Source organism: Cuculus canorus, chromosome 1, assembly GCF_017976375.1.
Source record: "Cuculus canorus isolate bCucCan1 chromosome 1, bCucCan1.pri, whole genome shotgun sequence".
NCBI classification, from domain to species: domain Eukaryota; kingdom Metazoa; phylum Chordata; class Aves; order Cuculiformes; family Cuculidae; genus Cuculus; species Cuculus canorus.
Genome location: NC_071401.1, coordinates 200,902,634 through 200,919,488, shown reverse-complemented (window position 1 = coordinate 200,919,488; position 16,855 = coordinate 200,902,634). Strand labels below are relative to the sequence as shown.

The following is a 16,855-nucleotide window of genomic DNA, read 5'->3' as shown; positions in this document are numbered from 1 at the left end:
CTTCTGAAGACTAGTCTATTTCCTTCATGGGCATATAAAGAGATTTTGTCAACAATAAAGTCGCAAACAATGCTGTTTGTAAGGCACGTTCTGGTCAAAGGCTGTGTTTTGTGAAGAAATGATTTCAGGAAACATGATGTCTATGCTAGCAATGCATTCCTGTTGCTACACAGCTACAACTGAGTCACGTAGCTCACACAGTGATTTTACCACATCCATTCTCACACCACACAAAAGCAAAAACTTTTACATTCACTTACCTTGAAAAATCTCCCTTTGCCTCCTGTAAAATGAGCAAGAAAAATTAAAAAGATATAATTAAAAATAGAAAAAAAAATAAGAAAACAGCTGTTCAAGATTTTCCGTTTGCAAAATTCATTTAGCAGCAATTTCCTGTTGTAATTGATTCCTCATGTATTTTTTGGAACCAGTATCTCATGTCAAGTGCCATGACACATGCAGTGAGCTGGGCAGATTAACAAACAAAAGGTTTGCCTGCTACAGGGCCAGATGATTCCTCATTCTGCTAGTGGATATCCAAGAAGCCATAGGAAACAACCCTAATAAATAAGTTTTGAGTCAATGTGAATGCTACATTGTTAGCGGATCTCTGAAATCTCAGTGACTTTGCAGCCTCTGAGACTGCAACTCCCTTGACTCTTTTTACAAGTATTATTATTCTAGTAACATAACAAACATTATTTATTCTAGTAACCAGACTTTAAAAAAATTGTCTCACTTAGCTTTCAAGGGGATGCAGGGCACAGGTTTCTCTAACTTCTTGCTGGGTGTTTGGGGGAGTAGTTAGATCCCTTACATATATATCTCTAGATATTTCTATTTATTACCATCAGAGACTGACGTTAAAGAGTAATGTCCCACCCCACCAGTTAGATTAGTACTTGAGTCCTACTGCATATCTGGTGAACCCTCAAAATCTGATGAGTCCCCACCTCAATAGCTGTGATATACATTTTGCATTTTCCATAGGCAATATGCGTTTCACATGATGCACGATAAAGCACATCATTTGCCATCAGCTACACAAGAAGGCACACTGCAAGCATGTAATTTGTGCAGACAGGGAGTTTCCATTGCCAAAAGGACCAGGTTTTGCATTCAGGTCTTTTGTCCTTACATCCATCCACCCACCCACAAAACCTGTCAGCCCACGTCCAGTGGTGCTTCGCTCCTGAGGTTGGGGTAAAGCTCAGAGCATTGGTGGTACGTTAATTTGTTCTGGTAAAACAACAATTTGAAATATGGCTGCATGTGAAATCACTTAAGTTTTGACAGTCCTTAATTATCTTCCTATTTCCCTCTGAGTGAACTGAAGGGCACACAAGCTCTCATCTGGTTCATAAGAAGGAATCCTCAAGCAGATCACTATAGTTCAACAGAGAGCAAAACCCAAACGATATGCCCTGCACTGCACAGGGTTCATCATACTGAATTAAAAAAAGTTTTGTAGGGTAGATGTTCCATATTTCATTTCTTTGACCTAAATGTTGCAGTGAGAAGTAGAACAAAATGCAGTATGATCCCTCTTGTTTTGTTTGTGTTCTGTCACAAACATGGGTTGTAGTAATTTCTCGTTACAGACAGCAGAGGTGTGGCTTGTTTTGACTGTTTTCATTAAGTTACGCACCAAACTACTACAGGAATACACGTAACTTCCTGTGTTTGTGATGAGAAACAATCACAGCAACAAGGGTTACAGTGGCAGAACTGGATCTGGCTGTACAATTACTACACGCTCAAGTTATTCATTAGGATGGGCAGACAATAGATTCATAACCCTGTTGCTGCTTCTCACAATAACCTCTTGTTTGATGTGTATTCCCCCAGCAGCCAATATGCCATTTCTATAATGGGCTTTTAATTGAGTTCCCTGTCCTGACGCTCTTGCTCCATTTTTGTTACATAAAATCATTTTAATGAAGATTCAAATCCCTGCACATTAATTGCTTCTTTAACATGGGAAGTACTATAGAAGTGCAATGCATTATTATTCATTAGTGCAGTCTGAGGAGATGGCTTGTCTGCTTACAGCTTCATGGCTGATGGGGAAAAAAAAATTAACTGTATGAAAGGGGAACAAGGATCATCTGGCAAGTATCTGTGATCTGTTCCCACAGTCATGCTCCTAAAAAGAGATCTTTCACTAAAAACACCTCCACTACTCTGAGATGACTCCTCTTTCGGAATCAGAAATTTACCAAACGCTGCTGGTGACTCAGTCGCTGACCCTTTCCCTCTTGCTGAAGAGCAGGACTTAACAAAGATAATTTTTTTTCTGAAGGATTTTTTTTAAAAGTCTTTAAGCCCCTCTATCCACCTTGGAGAATACAGACAGTTGCACATAAAGAAGCTCATGGAGATTTTCAAAGGGTCAGGCTCCACTGGGAAAACAAAGGCAAGTCAAGTCACTGGAGAAATGACAATTCATTGTGCCTGGATTTCACCTAGGAAATTGCATTCAACACTTAAAATTTCTCTGGCTTGACATCATAGCCCAAGGTCTTGGATATCTGTGTTGGTGCAAACACAATATGTGTTTATGTATGCAAAATGTTGGGCAGTGGAATCTGCTCCATGCGTGGAAAGGTCTGGTTTGTCTTCTGTGTCTATCTTGCATTGGTATAAATGATGAAAACTGCGTAAAGAGAAACTTCTCCCGCAGCCAGGAGACCCTCTGTGCTTCACTACAGCCATTCTGGATGTAGCAAGGCAAGCAGTTAAATGAGGAAACACAAAATGAGAGAAGGTGGGTGCTTACCTGCAAGATGTACGCAGCCAGCTCAAACACCACTTCACTGTCAACCTCAATGAGTTCCTTGAAAGGTGAAGAAAACAAGAAAGAGAAAGAGAGCTTAGTCAGTTTGAGCACCAGCAAGAAGGACATGCATCTCCTCCTGGCTACTGCACGGTGAAGCGTGTGGTGCCAGTTTTCTCCCCTGGCTAGGCTTCAAAGCATTCCCTATGCTCCTGGAGACCAAAGTGAGGGCGACCCTGCCCACTTACATGTGGAGAAAGCCAAATATTCAGCGTAATTGCTTGGTAAATGAAGCATGACTGGGTGTGGCATGAAGGGATTCTTGGGAAGGTAGGGAGAGAAGACAGGTGGAAGGGGGATGATCAGGGTAATTTTTACTTTCTTGTGTGATTTAGTGAAAGGTAGTCTGGGAAATATGTTTTTTTCTCCCTCAAATGTCACCCAGGCTTCATGGGAACACAGCCTTGTCCTTTGCTCACAGAAGCAAGGAAATGAGAAAATCTGACTTCACTGAGGTTGTGCCGAAGCCCCTGCAGAACTCCTCTGGCCCTTTCCCAGGGTAAACTCACAGGAAAAAGAACCACATTCCTTCTTGCAGGATGGGAGCTCTGGTTTCAGCCCTTCATCTCCACCCCATTCAACTAGGGCTGGGGGTGCTTTGAGAATGAGCTGTGACAGCAAATCTTTTGGCAGATCTTCACTGTTCCATTCTATAGGATCCAGACCCTGTTGAAAGCAGTTTTGGAGGGTCAGGTGATATTGTGAGCATTTTGCTTGGACACTGTGATCACATGAAGGACATCGATGGTCCCATGAGATCCTCTCATGGTCTTTCTGCTGTGCCTCAGACAGCGGTCACAGAACCACAGGGTCCAGGCACTGCTCCATTTGAATGTGTGGAATGCAGACCAAACAAGAAAGATGCTTGGGATGGGAGACAGGAGCATTAATCTCATGGCCAAGTACTCTCTCCTCGTCTCTAGTGCCTGCCAGTGTCAGCTTTGGGGAAGACAGTTGTCTTTTACTGACACACTGTTTAGGCCTTAATTCTGCAACTCGATCTCCTAAGTTGTCCGATACATACGTGGCCATGTACACTGGGTCACTTCAGCTCACTCCTGTGGTGGCTTCTCTGTTGTATTTATTTAAGCTGCTGGTTTTAATATTTTACTTCATCTGGCAAGAAACGAGCGTTCTAAATATAAATCACTGCTGTGCTCCGTGCTCCAGCCAAGTTATAGCCTCACCTCATTTACAAACCACAATTGGTGCTTTGGCTTGTCTCTGGCAAAATCAAAAACAAAGGGAACAAACCCGGGGATAAGATCCAGGTGTCCTTGGCTTTCACCAGTGCCAGCTTTTTAAAATAAGCCCTTCCTTCACCTGCTTCATAACAACTCCTTGGGGAGTGAAGACCAGCTCTGCTCCAGGCAATAAACACACCTTTCCCCATTCAGCTAAATGCCTGATTCACGCAGGCACCTGCACTAACTGCACTAACGATGCGCGTGTGCCAAGGGAAGCGGCTGGCGTGAGATGCGTATTCAGCTACAGGCAGGGCTGGGGCAGTCAGACCCCATAGCGAGGGGTGATGCAGAGTAGGACCAGAGTGCCAGGTCTTCCTCCCATCTCAGAGAACCAGGCATCGCACAGGCAAACGATGTGTCGACGTTATAGCAAGCCTACGCTAGTAGGTAAGGCGGGACAGATCCTCTTCTCTGTTCCTAAGGGTACGTGGCACAGTATAGCTCATGACTAAACACTCTTCCTCCCTCCCTTGGTCCCAGACAGGGTTACTTCTGCTGTATTGCCTCTTGGGAACGAGTGCTCATACCTTGCTCATTGCCCAAGCAATGCTATGGACAGGGCTACTTGGCACAGGCCAAAACCTGTGCCAGAACATCCTAATTAAGCAGCCTGACTGATTGAGGGACAGTGTCTGATGCCAAGCCCTGTCTCGTTTGGTGGCTTGCCCCTTCTGTGCAACAGTGGCTTGCTGGTCCCGTGTGAGGGTTTGGGTGTGTGGATCCATCATTGTCTCTTTATACAACAGGATGGGTGAGGAGGAGCCATGGGTACAGCCAGAGTACAGCACCCCAGTGCAGAGCCAACTGGTAACTCAGGAGACCAGCAGCGCCAAACTAAACAAGCCAAAGCTTTTCTTTCCCAACTTGAGCAGCCCTGTGCATGGCGTCATTTTAGGATGCGCATCTGGAAAATCAACAGGATGCTACTATAGCCTTACAAACCACACTTATGTCATACAATGTACAGTCTTTCTGGGCTGTAGGGGACCTTGGCGTGAAGCCATCTGTGGGAAGTACCGGGGCCGGTGCTGTTCAATATCTTTATCAATAATATTGACAGCAAGATTGAGTGCACCCTCAGCAAGTTTGTGGATGACACCAAGCTTAGTGGTGTAGTTGCCACACTAGAAGGATGGGATGTCATCCAGAGTGACCTGGACAGACTGGAGGAGTGGGTCTCTGAGAACCTCCTGAGGTTCAACAAGGCCAAGTAAAAGGTCCTGCACCTGGGTCTGGCCAATCCCTGTTTTCAGTACATGATGGGGGATGATGCAATTGAAAGCAGCCCTGCAGAGAAGGACTTGGGGGTGCTGGTCAATGAGAAGCTTGACATGAGCTGGCAATGTGCACTCGCAGCCCAGAAGACCAAATGTGTCCTGGGCTGCATCAAAGAAGCGTGGCCAGCAGGTCGAGGGAAGTGATTCTGCCCCTCTATTCCTCTCTTGTGAGACCTCATCTGGAATGCTGTGTCCAGTTCTGGAATCCTCAATGTAAGAAGGAGACAGAGCAGTTGGAATGGGTCCAGAGGAGTGCTACAAACACGATTGGAGGGCTGGAGCACCTTCCCTACAAGGACAGGCTGAGAGAGTTGGGTTTGTTCAGCCTGGAGAAGAGAAGGCTCAGAGGAGATCTTATAGTGACCTTCCAGTACCTGAAGGAGGCCTACTGGAAAGCTGGAGAGGGGCTATTCATAAAGGCTTGCTGTGGTAGGATGATGGGGAATGGGTACAAACTGGAGAGGGGCAGATTTAGACTGGACATTGGGAAGAATTTCTTCACCATGAGAGTGGTGAGGCACTGGCACAGGTTGCCCAGGGAACTTGTGGCTGCCCCATCCCTGGAGGTGTTCAAGGCCAGGTTGGATGGGGCCTTGGGCAGCCTGATCTAGCGGGAAGTGTCCCTGCCCATGGCAGTGAGGTTAGAACTGGATGATCTTTAAGGTATTTTCCAAGCCTAACTATTCTATGATTCTATGATTCTATAAGTCCAAGGAGGAAACTTTTTCTGCACAAGGAAGCTTCTAAGGTTTGGGAGATGCAACACCACCTGATAGCTGCATGGACAACACCTATGGCTGTCCTTAGACACTGAATCCCCCTGTCTGCATCCATGCTAGGCATGCCAGCTCAGTGCTCACCCTGCATTTAGCAGAGACTTTGCACCCAACTTTCACATTCAGCGCCTTTTTGAATAGCGCAGCATAGGTTGCTGTGGCTACTTGCTGTGGTTGTGGAAGTCAAATGGGGAAGGACTCTCATGGGAGGCTGGGAATCCAGCAGGGCTATTTTTGGATGGAGATGATAGTCGGCTCGAATGTGCAAAGTAATGGTTTCAGGAGAGGTCAGACTAAAATAGACCAACCTAGATCTGTAGGCACTTCTTCCCCCCACCCCCCCACCCCTTGTTTCTTGTTAAGCCATTTCCCAGAAAAGAACAACAGTGTAAGCTTTTCCTGGCAATACTCCAAAAATGAACTTTTCCCCAGGAACCAAAATGTGTTGTGCACTGAGCTTGTTGCTGGAGAGGGCTGACTAAGCACAACTAATTGCAGCCTTGCCAGAGAGCAAAGCTCTGCACAGCTCAGCTCAGCAGCCCTGCCTCTTTCCTAAGCACTGGAAAAAAAAAATACATTTTCTGGCTTCTACCCTGCATTTTAGGAGATGCAAAGCTACTCCCTGCATTTAAAGACATGCAGATGTCAGGAAGTGAGTGTCCAGATTCGGTGTAAGCGAGGTGGCTTAGCAGGTCACAAACCTGCTGAGGGTGGTGGGATGGTGGTACCATCACTTCCTGACCACAACTGTCTTTTCCTACCACTTCCTCCCTGGCAGATGGAGGTGAGTCACTGGGAATAGCCTCTGCCAGCACAGAGGGAGGTAGGAGGGATCCTCCCAGGGAATCCCAGCTGCTGAAAAACCTCTCCCAGTCCCACGCCTTAAGTTGTCTGCCCAGCCCACCTGTCTGAGTCTGCACACAGCCAGCCTCCACCTCAGTGGATTCTGGACCTGCTTCATTGTCTGAAACTTTGAATGGTTGGCTCATGGCATTGGAGGGATCAGTTCTGCAGGTCTCGCAGAGTGGAGGCTGTGCCAGGACACCCTTATCTCTGGCACACAGTGTACCTTGTAAAGCACAGCTCTGAGTTGTAATAGGCCACAGCAGGCTGGTGTTTTCAATAGTCTGCTAGGCAGGGCTGTTTCTAGTACTAACTCCACTTCTCTGTGCGTGGCTTGGTCCTCTACAAGGTGGTCTTTACTACACACCCACAGACACCCATCCAGCTCTCCATACACCCTCATACTCATTCCCCCAGCCCACAAATTCTCAGTCACGCTGCCACAAGCGTAGTTGCAGGCACTCCAACACACACACTCAGAGGCGCACACTCTCACAGCTGCAGTTACACATGCAGTCACACATCCCTCACACAGTCTGCTCTCCGTGCCCACCCCACTCTCGCACACACACAACCTCATGCACTTGCACATTTTCCTTGCAAATTCTCACAGAAGCGTTCTCGCAAACCCAGACATTGAACCTCTCACAAACCCGCTCCCAGCCTCAACAGCCATTGCCGCCCTCTTCGGGAGGGAAACGCTAACGACATCCACTCTGCTCAAAGACAGCTTCAATAGCAGTGTTTTTTTTTTTTAATAGAATCATAGAATCATTAAGGTTAGAAAAGACCGCTAAGATTATCCAGTCCAACCATCAGCCCAACACCATCATGCACACTAAACCATGTCCCTAAGCGCCATGTTTACTTGCTTTTTGAACACTTCAGGGGTTTTGAACACACCCTGGGCAGCCTCAGCCTGTTCCAGTGCTTCACCACTCTTTCAGTAAAGCAACTTTTTCTAATATCCAATCTAAACCTCCTCTGGTGCAACTTAAGGCCATTTCCTCTTGTCCTGTTGCCTGTCACTTGGAAGAAGAGACCAGCACCCACCTCACTACAACCTCTTCTCAGCCATTTGTAGAGATCGGTGACGTCTCCCCTCAGCCTCTTCTTCTCCAGACTAAACAACCCCAGTTCCTTGCACTGCCCCTCATAAGACTTGTGCTTCAGACCTTCGACCAGCTTCATTGCCCTTCTCAGGACATTCTCCAGCAGCTCAATGTTCTTCATGTAGCGAGGGACCCACTGAGGTTCTCCATCACCAGTGCTGAGCAACGGGGCACTATCACTTCCCTACTCCTGCTGTTAACATCATTTCTGATCCAAGCCCAGATGCTGTTGGCCTTCTTGGCCACCTGGGCACACTGTTGGCTCATCTTCAGCCAGCTGTTAACCAGCACCCCTAGTTCCTTTCGCACTGGGCAGCTTTCCAGCCACACTTCCCCAACCCTGTTGTGACCAAAGTGCAAAATGCAGCACTTGGCCTTGTTGAATCTCATACAATAGACCTCAGCCGGTCCAGATCCTTCTGTAGAGCATTCCTGCTCTTAAGCAGATTGACACTCCCTCTCAATTTGGTGTCATCTGCAAACATTCTGAGGGAGCACTCAATCCCTCATCCAGATCATTGGTAAAGATACTAAACAGAACTGGCCCCAACACTGAGCGCTGAGGAACACTGCTTGTGACCAGCCACCAACTGGATTTAGCTCTGCTCACCACAACTCTCTGGACTCGGCCATCCAGTCAGTTTTTACACAGCAAAGACTAAGCCTGTCTAAGCCATGGGCCACCAGCTTCTCTAGAAGAATGCTGTGGGAGACAGTGTCAAATGCTTTACTGAGCCATTTCCTTATACAAGCCAGATTGTAATTTTAGGAGCTGCAGGTTCCCTCCTGCCAACCACCAGAGTTATTTCCAAGAGTGTTTTACCTCAGAACCACTCTCCAACAGGGAGGCTGCTGCCAAGTGCCAGGGTGGTTACAGACAGAGGAGGGAGGGTAGGAGGAGGAGGTCATATCTCCTGGAGGAAGTCCAGGTGTGACCAATGTAAATTTTGGGGCACAGAGTGCAGACCTTTGTGTCTCAGCCCACCCCAGTGCCACCCAGAGCTCCCCAAGACCTTACCTTGTAAATGCAGGACTTGGCATTCAAGAAAAACAGCTCAATGGTGGCATTGTCCTTTAGGTAGGAGATGCTTTCAATGTAGAACCTGAAAGGGAAAGCAAGAGAGGTGAGACACTGGGGGGAACGAGGGTAAAACATGAAAATGCCCTCATTACATGAAAAATGTGGTCAACAGAGTCATAATGAGTATATGAAAAATGAAATTGCTTAACTTATGGCAGACTGGGGTGCTGGAAGAGGCTTGCACATGCTCCAGGGCATGATCAGTCACCACAAGCCCAGCCATATCAAAGGATCTGGATCATCAAGTGGATGGTTTTGTTTCTATGTAATCCTTCGTTTTGTTTTTAAACTTCAAATAATAATTTATTCTGTTTGCTTGTAAACTTCCCTTCATTCTCCATCACATTTTGGCATTTTGTCTTCAACTCCTTTACCTGACCTGCCAATTTCTGTGCTGTTGTGTATTGTAAAATATTCACTGCCATAAATCCACTTTTGGGTTCCTTCCTTGTCCACTTCAGCTCTGCATAAGGCAAATTTTAGAAAGGCTTCTTTATATGTTTTAGCAGCTAGCACATAACAGCTTTGGTTGCAGAGTAAGATATTAGCAACAGTTAAGGACCTTGCACAATTTACCAGTACTGTGAGCAGTGATGCCGGGGATGACTGGGAATGCCAATAGTCTGATTTATCTTTTGAGCTGAAATGACTTCTCAGAACTCAGCAGAAAACTGACCAGCCCAAAACCTCAGTGTCAGAAAAAACCACTCTCTTGCAATGGCTGATGACCCCAACCAAATATTTGCAATTATGTTGGAAGCCTGTAATATGTATGAATCAATTCAGTACTCCATGTCCTATCTGCTTCGGTGGTGTGATCCTTCAGCAGTGAACTCCAAGATTTTGCCTTGAATTGACTCCAGGCCTTAATTCTGCCTTGTGACCTTTCGGGAAAAAAAAGCTCAGGACACCATCAAAATTAATGACTGATTGTTACACAGGAGTATGTTGTGTGTTCTTGTAGTAAGAGAAAAATCCTGGATAGGTTCAGTGAGCAATTAAGATGAATTTTGCATTTACTTTCTATTTTAAGTAAGGAAAAAAACCACCGTCTATCTGCCCACCCTGGCTTATAGTGATTTTTAAGTTGCAGTACAGTGGCAGCAATGTTCCTTACATAAATTCCAGTACTATCGTGCCTTGTCAGAGACAATTAGAATAGGGAAGGTGCCAGGGAAATGCTGTTTGCATCAGGAACTTGAAAAACCAATATACATTAGAACCGTACATTGAGATGCAGGGTTGAGTTGCAGAGAAACTTTATTCCCTGACCCTACTGAGCCGAGAGACCTGCTGACACTCCTGGGGCCTCACACAAACTCTGGCGGGACTGTCCATATTGAACTCTTTGTAGAATCCAAGGCCTTAAAGGTAACTTCTTAGGGGAAAGGTCAAAGCTTGGTAGTGCTCCTAAGTGTCTTCTGAAGACCCTTCAAAACAATTTATTTCCTGACTGTTGCAAGTAACTACTTGCTTACTAGAGTGAGAGAAAAATTTCGAGCTCTTCTTGTTCATCTCCTGAAGTGCTTCTGCTATTATGTCTCCTTCTCCCTCTCCAGAAGACTTGAAATGAGAAATGGAAATAAAATTCAAGTCAAAACCCCTACTTGAATGTAGGGTTCATAAAGCACAAAATTTAAACTTTTTCTTATTTTTTTTTTTCTGGTTTCCGCTGGGTTTCACCTCCTGTCCTTGAAACTGCCTCTTTTTTCTTTTTCTTTTTTTTTTTTACTTTTTTTGGCAAAAAAAATATACTTGGATTTAGAAATGCAAAAAAGATGCTGCATTAAAAAAGGAACCTTCTCACTAGATCTGCTCTCTGAGTGCAGCTGGCTTTCCATCTGCTGAATTCATGGAGAAAAATGATAGTTTTACACATTCTATGATTCTTGAAGAACCTCCTCTACTTATCACCACTAACAGTGCTCTCCGAGCTGTGACGGTAGTATCTTTAATTCCAGGGTCAGAACGAAGCAGGAACATTTATTCCATTTCTAAATCCTCATGAAGGTTAGCCAAAAATGCTTCTTTTTGTTTCATCAATGTTCAAACGAACCCTCTTCATCATCACTAGAGGGCGATATTGCATTTCTTAAGGCTGCATGGATCCTTCCCAAGATTTTCCACAGACATATGCACAGAATTCGTGTTCTGTACAAAACTTAGTCTCTCAGAGCACAGAGCCTGCCCAGGGTACTTAATTTTCACAAAGAAATCCCAGTTCTCAAGTGATCTGCAGAGTGGAGAGAGTGCTGGGAGCTACAGGATCTCTCACACATGCATCAGAACAAATGCAAGGCATGTGCAACAGGAAATTGGTGCAGAGGGATTTGCAGAGGGAACTCTTATGGGATTTGGTGTATGGCAGGCTCAGAAATCCCAAACTGGTGCAGACACCCCTGATTTCACAGCTGATGCTGCAACAACAGAAGGAGGAGGGAAAGGCAAGTTCTTTTGCACTGATGGTGAATCTGTCTCCTCCTCTTACCACCTTCTCCAAATACAGTGCTTTACAATGACCAATGACAGTGACTAAAAGGAGATTGCTAAAACAATGAATCAAACAAAAACTCTGGGTTAAATTCATGACCTTCAGAAAATCATTCAGATACTTGAGGCTGTTGTGCTGTGTTTATAAAGTCCTCCACCCCCCCACCCCCCGCCTGTTTTGCCTGTTAAGCTTATAAATTCTTTCTTACTGCATAATTCAAGATTGTCAGTTTTAAGGGGCAACTCTCAGATTTCTGTTGAGGACTACCCTGAGGGAGAGGCATTTCTCCATGTGCTGTGAAGCTGAGATATCCGGGAAATAGTGGATAGGCTGGACAGAGCAACAGGCAGTACAATGTGTCCAACACCTCTGCTCCCCTTTCTACTTGCAACACAGCCAACAAACAGTTTTGCCTTAAGCAGTTTCTACAAGAGGTTCCTTTATAATCAGCAACTATTGCTGTGAGAAATAAGGTACTTGCAAGAAGGGAGAACACCCCACAAAACTTCCTGATAGTAAAAACCAAAGAAATAATTTTGAAAAAGTTTAAATGATCAGCCAATATAAATGTCTTTCTGCATTCCCCCTCCCTCTTCACCCTCAGTAACTTATAATTCATCAAGTACAATTTATAAGCATTAATTATATAGACTAGTGAATATTATGCTGGGTAATGAACACAAAGTGCCTATCTTGGCTGCTCCCTGTCAGCAGCCAGAAAATAATAATGAGTGCTGCAGAAGGTATCTTGGAAGACTTCAGAAGCTGCTGCATATGAAGCGTTTAAGGCTTTTTGGCTGTAAGGACGTTTCATAATGATCAGATTGCTCTATATTAAATATTGGTTAACTGGCAACTCGTTCTGAGACAACTTGAGGCCCCTCACGCTGTGCTGAATGGCAATTCCCATCGTAGCCAGCCAAGTGCAGATATTTATACAGTGGTGCCTGTGAGAAGCATCTGTGGAAACTCCTGATCCTTGGGTGATGGGAAACTGGCACTACTGTAGTTTCTGCCTTGCATTACATACATGCCCACGTTTGACTTGCAACATGGAGAAATCTCTGACTGGACTCTGAACTGACCAGTTTGATTTCTGGTTCTTCAGGAGATGGAGAATCCCTCGCCACTGCTGCTGGCCTCATATATGAACCAGTTGTGTGTGTGCAGATGGGCAAATTTAGCAGTGTTGGGAAGGTGTTGGTCATTAGCACTTTGTCCTGACAATGGGGACAGGAGGCCTCAGGACTCTCAGTGAAGTGGCCTCCTAAAGCACCCAAGCTGGTGGTGTGCTTATGTCGGCAGTGAGAGCTGAAGTGAGCAGCATTCTCCAATTTCCACACACCGAAAGAAAATGCCACATAAAAAGTGTTTAGTATTGCCCCTAACACATGTCCCTGGCTCAAAGTCCAGATGGAGATCCGTGACGACTGGTAACCCTAAGGGGTCTGTTCTGGGACCAGTGCTGTTAAATATCTTTATCAATGGTATTGACAGTGAGATTGAGTGCATCCTCAGCAAGTTTGCGGATGACACCAAGCTGAATGGTGTGGTTGCCACACCGGAAGGATGGGATGTCATCCAGAGGGGACTGGACAGACTGGAGAAGTGGGCCTCTGAGAACCTCCTGAGGTTCAACAAGGCCAAGTAAAAGGTCCTGCACCTGGGTCCAGCCAATCCCTGTTTTCAGTACACGATGGGGGATAATGTGACTGAGAGCAGCCCTGCAGAGAAGGACTTGGGGGTGCTGGTCAATGGGAAGCTCGACATGAGCCAACAGTGTATACTTACAGCCCAGAAGGCCAACCGTATCCTGGGCTGCATCAAAAGAAGCGTGGCCAGCAGATCAAGGGAAGTGATTCTGCCCCTCTATTCCTCTCTTGTGAGACCTCATCTGGAATGCTGTGTCCAGTTCTGGAATCCTCAATGTAAGAAGGATATGGCGCTGTTGGAACAGGTCCAGAGGAGGGCTACAAGGATGATCGGAGGGCTGGAGCACCTTCCCTACAAGGACAGGCTGAGAGAGTTGGGTTTGTTCAGCCTGAAGAAAAGAAGGCTCAGAGGAGATTTTATAGTGACCTTCCAGTACCTGAAGGATGGCAGGGGGGTTGGAACTAGATGATCTTTAATGTCCCTTCCAACCTTAACTATTCTATGATCCTGTGAATCTGTGATATATCCCAACATTTTGCACGTGACCATCTATCACCTCGCAGGGACCAGGCTCTGAGCAGATGAGTTCCTGACTGTGCAAATACAGTGTTGCAGCATTTGTGATCACAAGCCCTTGTTTTCATTTCAAAGCAGAATCTGTCAAATGGTAAAAACATTTCAAGACAATGGTATTTTTATGCATAACCACAGCCAATGGATGTCTTGTCTACTTCAGGTGTAGATAATAGAATCATAGAATGGCTTGGATTGGAAGGGACCTTAAAGATTATCCAGCTCCAGCCCCCCTATGGTGGGCAGGGACACTTCCCACTAGATCAGGCTGCCCAAGGCCCCATCCAATCTGGTCTTGAACAACTCCAGGGAGTGTGCCAGTGCCTCACCACCCCTTGCAGGAGAACATTTCTTTTCACTATCTAATCTAAATCTCCTCTCTTTCAGCTTAAAAAGATTACCCTTTCTGTTATCACTGCACTCCCTGATAAAGAGCTTCTCTCCATCTTTCCTGTAGGCAGATCTGTCCTGGGGTAGTGATATCATCCTGCTAATTGTGAAGCTGGACTCTGGTGGGAAATAACTGGTACCAAAGGTTTTCATCCAACAGCAAACCCATTTTTTAAGCAAAAAGAAACACTCCTGTTCTGGTGCCATGGTGTTTTCTTCCAAGAAAATTAAAAAAAAACCCCACAAAACATTGAAAGGGATTTTGAAGACCTCAAAAGAGTTTCAACACCTGGTTTCACTGAGGAACAACATCTTGAGGAATGTCTCTACAAGAAAAAGCTGTAATTGGAACTGGAGCCATGACTAGGACGGTGTCCCTCTGCCATCTGGAGAGCACAGACCAGGCAAGGAGATAGCAAAGCACTGCCTTCTGCTGTGCTATCAAGCCTCACTCCTCAGATGTCTTGCTGCTTTCAGAGGAAAGCAGTGTGGTGGCAACAGGGGCACAGGGGGCAGCTGGATGAGGGACATGCCAGTGTGTGTGTCTCCAGTGTGCTGGTACAGTGCTGTGAAAGAAGGCCAGTCAAAACAAAGGCAAGCAGTGCCAGGCAGTGACAAGGGGGCCAAGGATGGCACTGAGGATGTTTTTCCTGATTAAGGTGACCATGACTAATAACACCGAGGCAGTGATCTTTGGGTGAGTTCCTGCCTTTTCTAAAGGGAAGGAGACAGTGACTTAGTATTGGCAAAGGTGGTACATTGCCTCCAGCCTTGTGATACTGTTTCTATTCAGGGAGGCAAAAGAGAATTACAGAATCATTTAGGTTGGAAAAGACCTTTAAGATCATCAACCCAACCTTAAACCTAACACTGCCAAGTCCACCACGGAACCATGTCCCTACACACATCTACGAATCTTTTGAATACCTCCGGGACTGGTGACTCAACCACTTCCCTGGCCAGGCTCTTGCAGTGCTTAACAACCTCTCTTGGATCTATTAAGAATAAGAAAGTGGAAAGATCACAGAATGACAATCCAAGTGGCTCTTCTCTCCCCAGGTGAAAGCATTATTTTCCCATTAAAAAGAAAAACAAAGGGTAAAAATGGATTTCATGGAAGAGGTCAGAATGAAGGAAAAGGATTTTGGGTTCGATGTGCAGTTGCCTTCCCCAGTGTTTTCTCCTGCCCTAGGTGGGAAATGTACTCAGACCCAAGAGACAGGATTGAAAGGGGCAGAGGTGTCTCCCATGTCCTTCCCAGCTGGCTGGTTATGATGCAGGACAGAGCTTGGTGGCTCTGTCAATGAACTGCCTCTTATTATTGTAAAGCAATGGATAAAGGAGAAGACCCCTTTTCTGCCTCATGCATCCTGGGGGCTGGCTTATTATCCCTCACCATGTCATTCAAAACCTCAGAGAATAATTTGAAAAATATGAGGCCATTTGCTAACCAGGAAAAGAAAAATCACATGCATCAGTATAATGGACTTAAATGCAGATGTCATTATGTCCAGTGTCTCATGCTAAATGAGTATTCTGAGTAGCTCAGGCTGCAGAGACCCTTTTATGTTCCAGCCCTGTTTGCTAATAGTCATGTGTGTGCACTTTTATGTGCTGATACTTAAAGTAGACAATGGTCATGCTAAATAGGTGGCCTGTTAAGTAATTAGCCAGGAATGAAAATTAGTGGTGCTAAAAAGCTCCATTTATCTCCCCTTCTGCATTAATTTTGATGCTGATCTGTGTTCTGTCTCTTGTGCTTGTGCCACACTCAGGCTTCCCTCACCCAGCACCTGGGACTAGTGTGCAGGGGACAGGGACGCAGCGAGAGAGACCTATGTCAACTTTTACCTCATTGCAAGGAAGCCACTAAACTGGAGGTGAATGTGATTCCAGGAATATAGGGAATTGCAGCTAACAACACAACAAAAAAGCTGTGGATATGTGGATATTGTTTAACCTGAGCCTGTTCCCTTTCTCTTTCCCACTGGCTGTATTGCACTATGAAGCTGTTTGCACCTTTTACCCACTGCCCATCCATTTTTTCTCAGTGTTTGTAAGAAGCTGGGCCACTGAACTGCTGGAAAATCACGTATTTTGGGGATATTTGCTCATTCATACCAAGGGATTTGCTTTGGAATATATAGAGGCGATCTCTCTTCCTCTCTTCCAGGCTGTATAACCTGGGAGTCTCTGCAAACTGCAAATTGCCCCAGTATCAGCCTAGAGAAGGGAAGGAATGAAGGCGGTCATGCAGGCACATTCCTCCCTGAGATTTGGTTACAGCATCAAGCATCACCTGGAAAGGAACTGATTTCAGTACAGTGAGGCCTCTGCCCTCTTACCAGGAGGGGAGCCAGGCTGAACCAAGCCATAAAAGCAGGAAGCCCACTCAATGTATTCTGCAAATCACTCCACCCACGAAATGTCCTTAAAAGAGAAGTGCAGCTTTGTACAAAAAAGGCTGTTGCAGCTCCTTTGAGCTTGGAGTGATATGGTTATCTGTCCCAGGTGTGAGGTAAGAGCAGTGACCTGATCACAGCAGCACACTGCCTTCCTCCTCTCCTCTCTCTCAG

The 16,855-nt window shown here is 45.7% G+C and overlaps 1 protein-coding gene across 9 annotated transcripts in view; it reads right to left on the bottom strand.

Annotated features, from left to right (window-relative positions):
• The window catches only part of FRMD4A (FERM domain containing 4A), a 389,746-nt gene that overhangs the window by 77,418 nt on the left and 295,473 nt on the right, over positions 1-16,855 (bottom strand). For all 9 annotated transcript variants that reach the window (XM_054056344.1, XM_054056345.1, XM_054056346.1 and 6 more), the window contains 3 exons: positions 9,110-9,194; positions 2,780-2,836; positions 261-283 (listed from right to left, as the gene is read on the bottom strand). In XM_054056344.1, the coding sequence (XP_053912319.1) occupies positions 261-283; positions 2,780-2,836; positions 9,110-9,194 (165 nt within the window). The remainder of the gene's footprint in view (positions 1-260; positions 284-2,779; positions 2,837-9,109; positions 9,195-16,855) is intronic.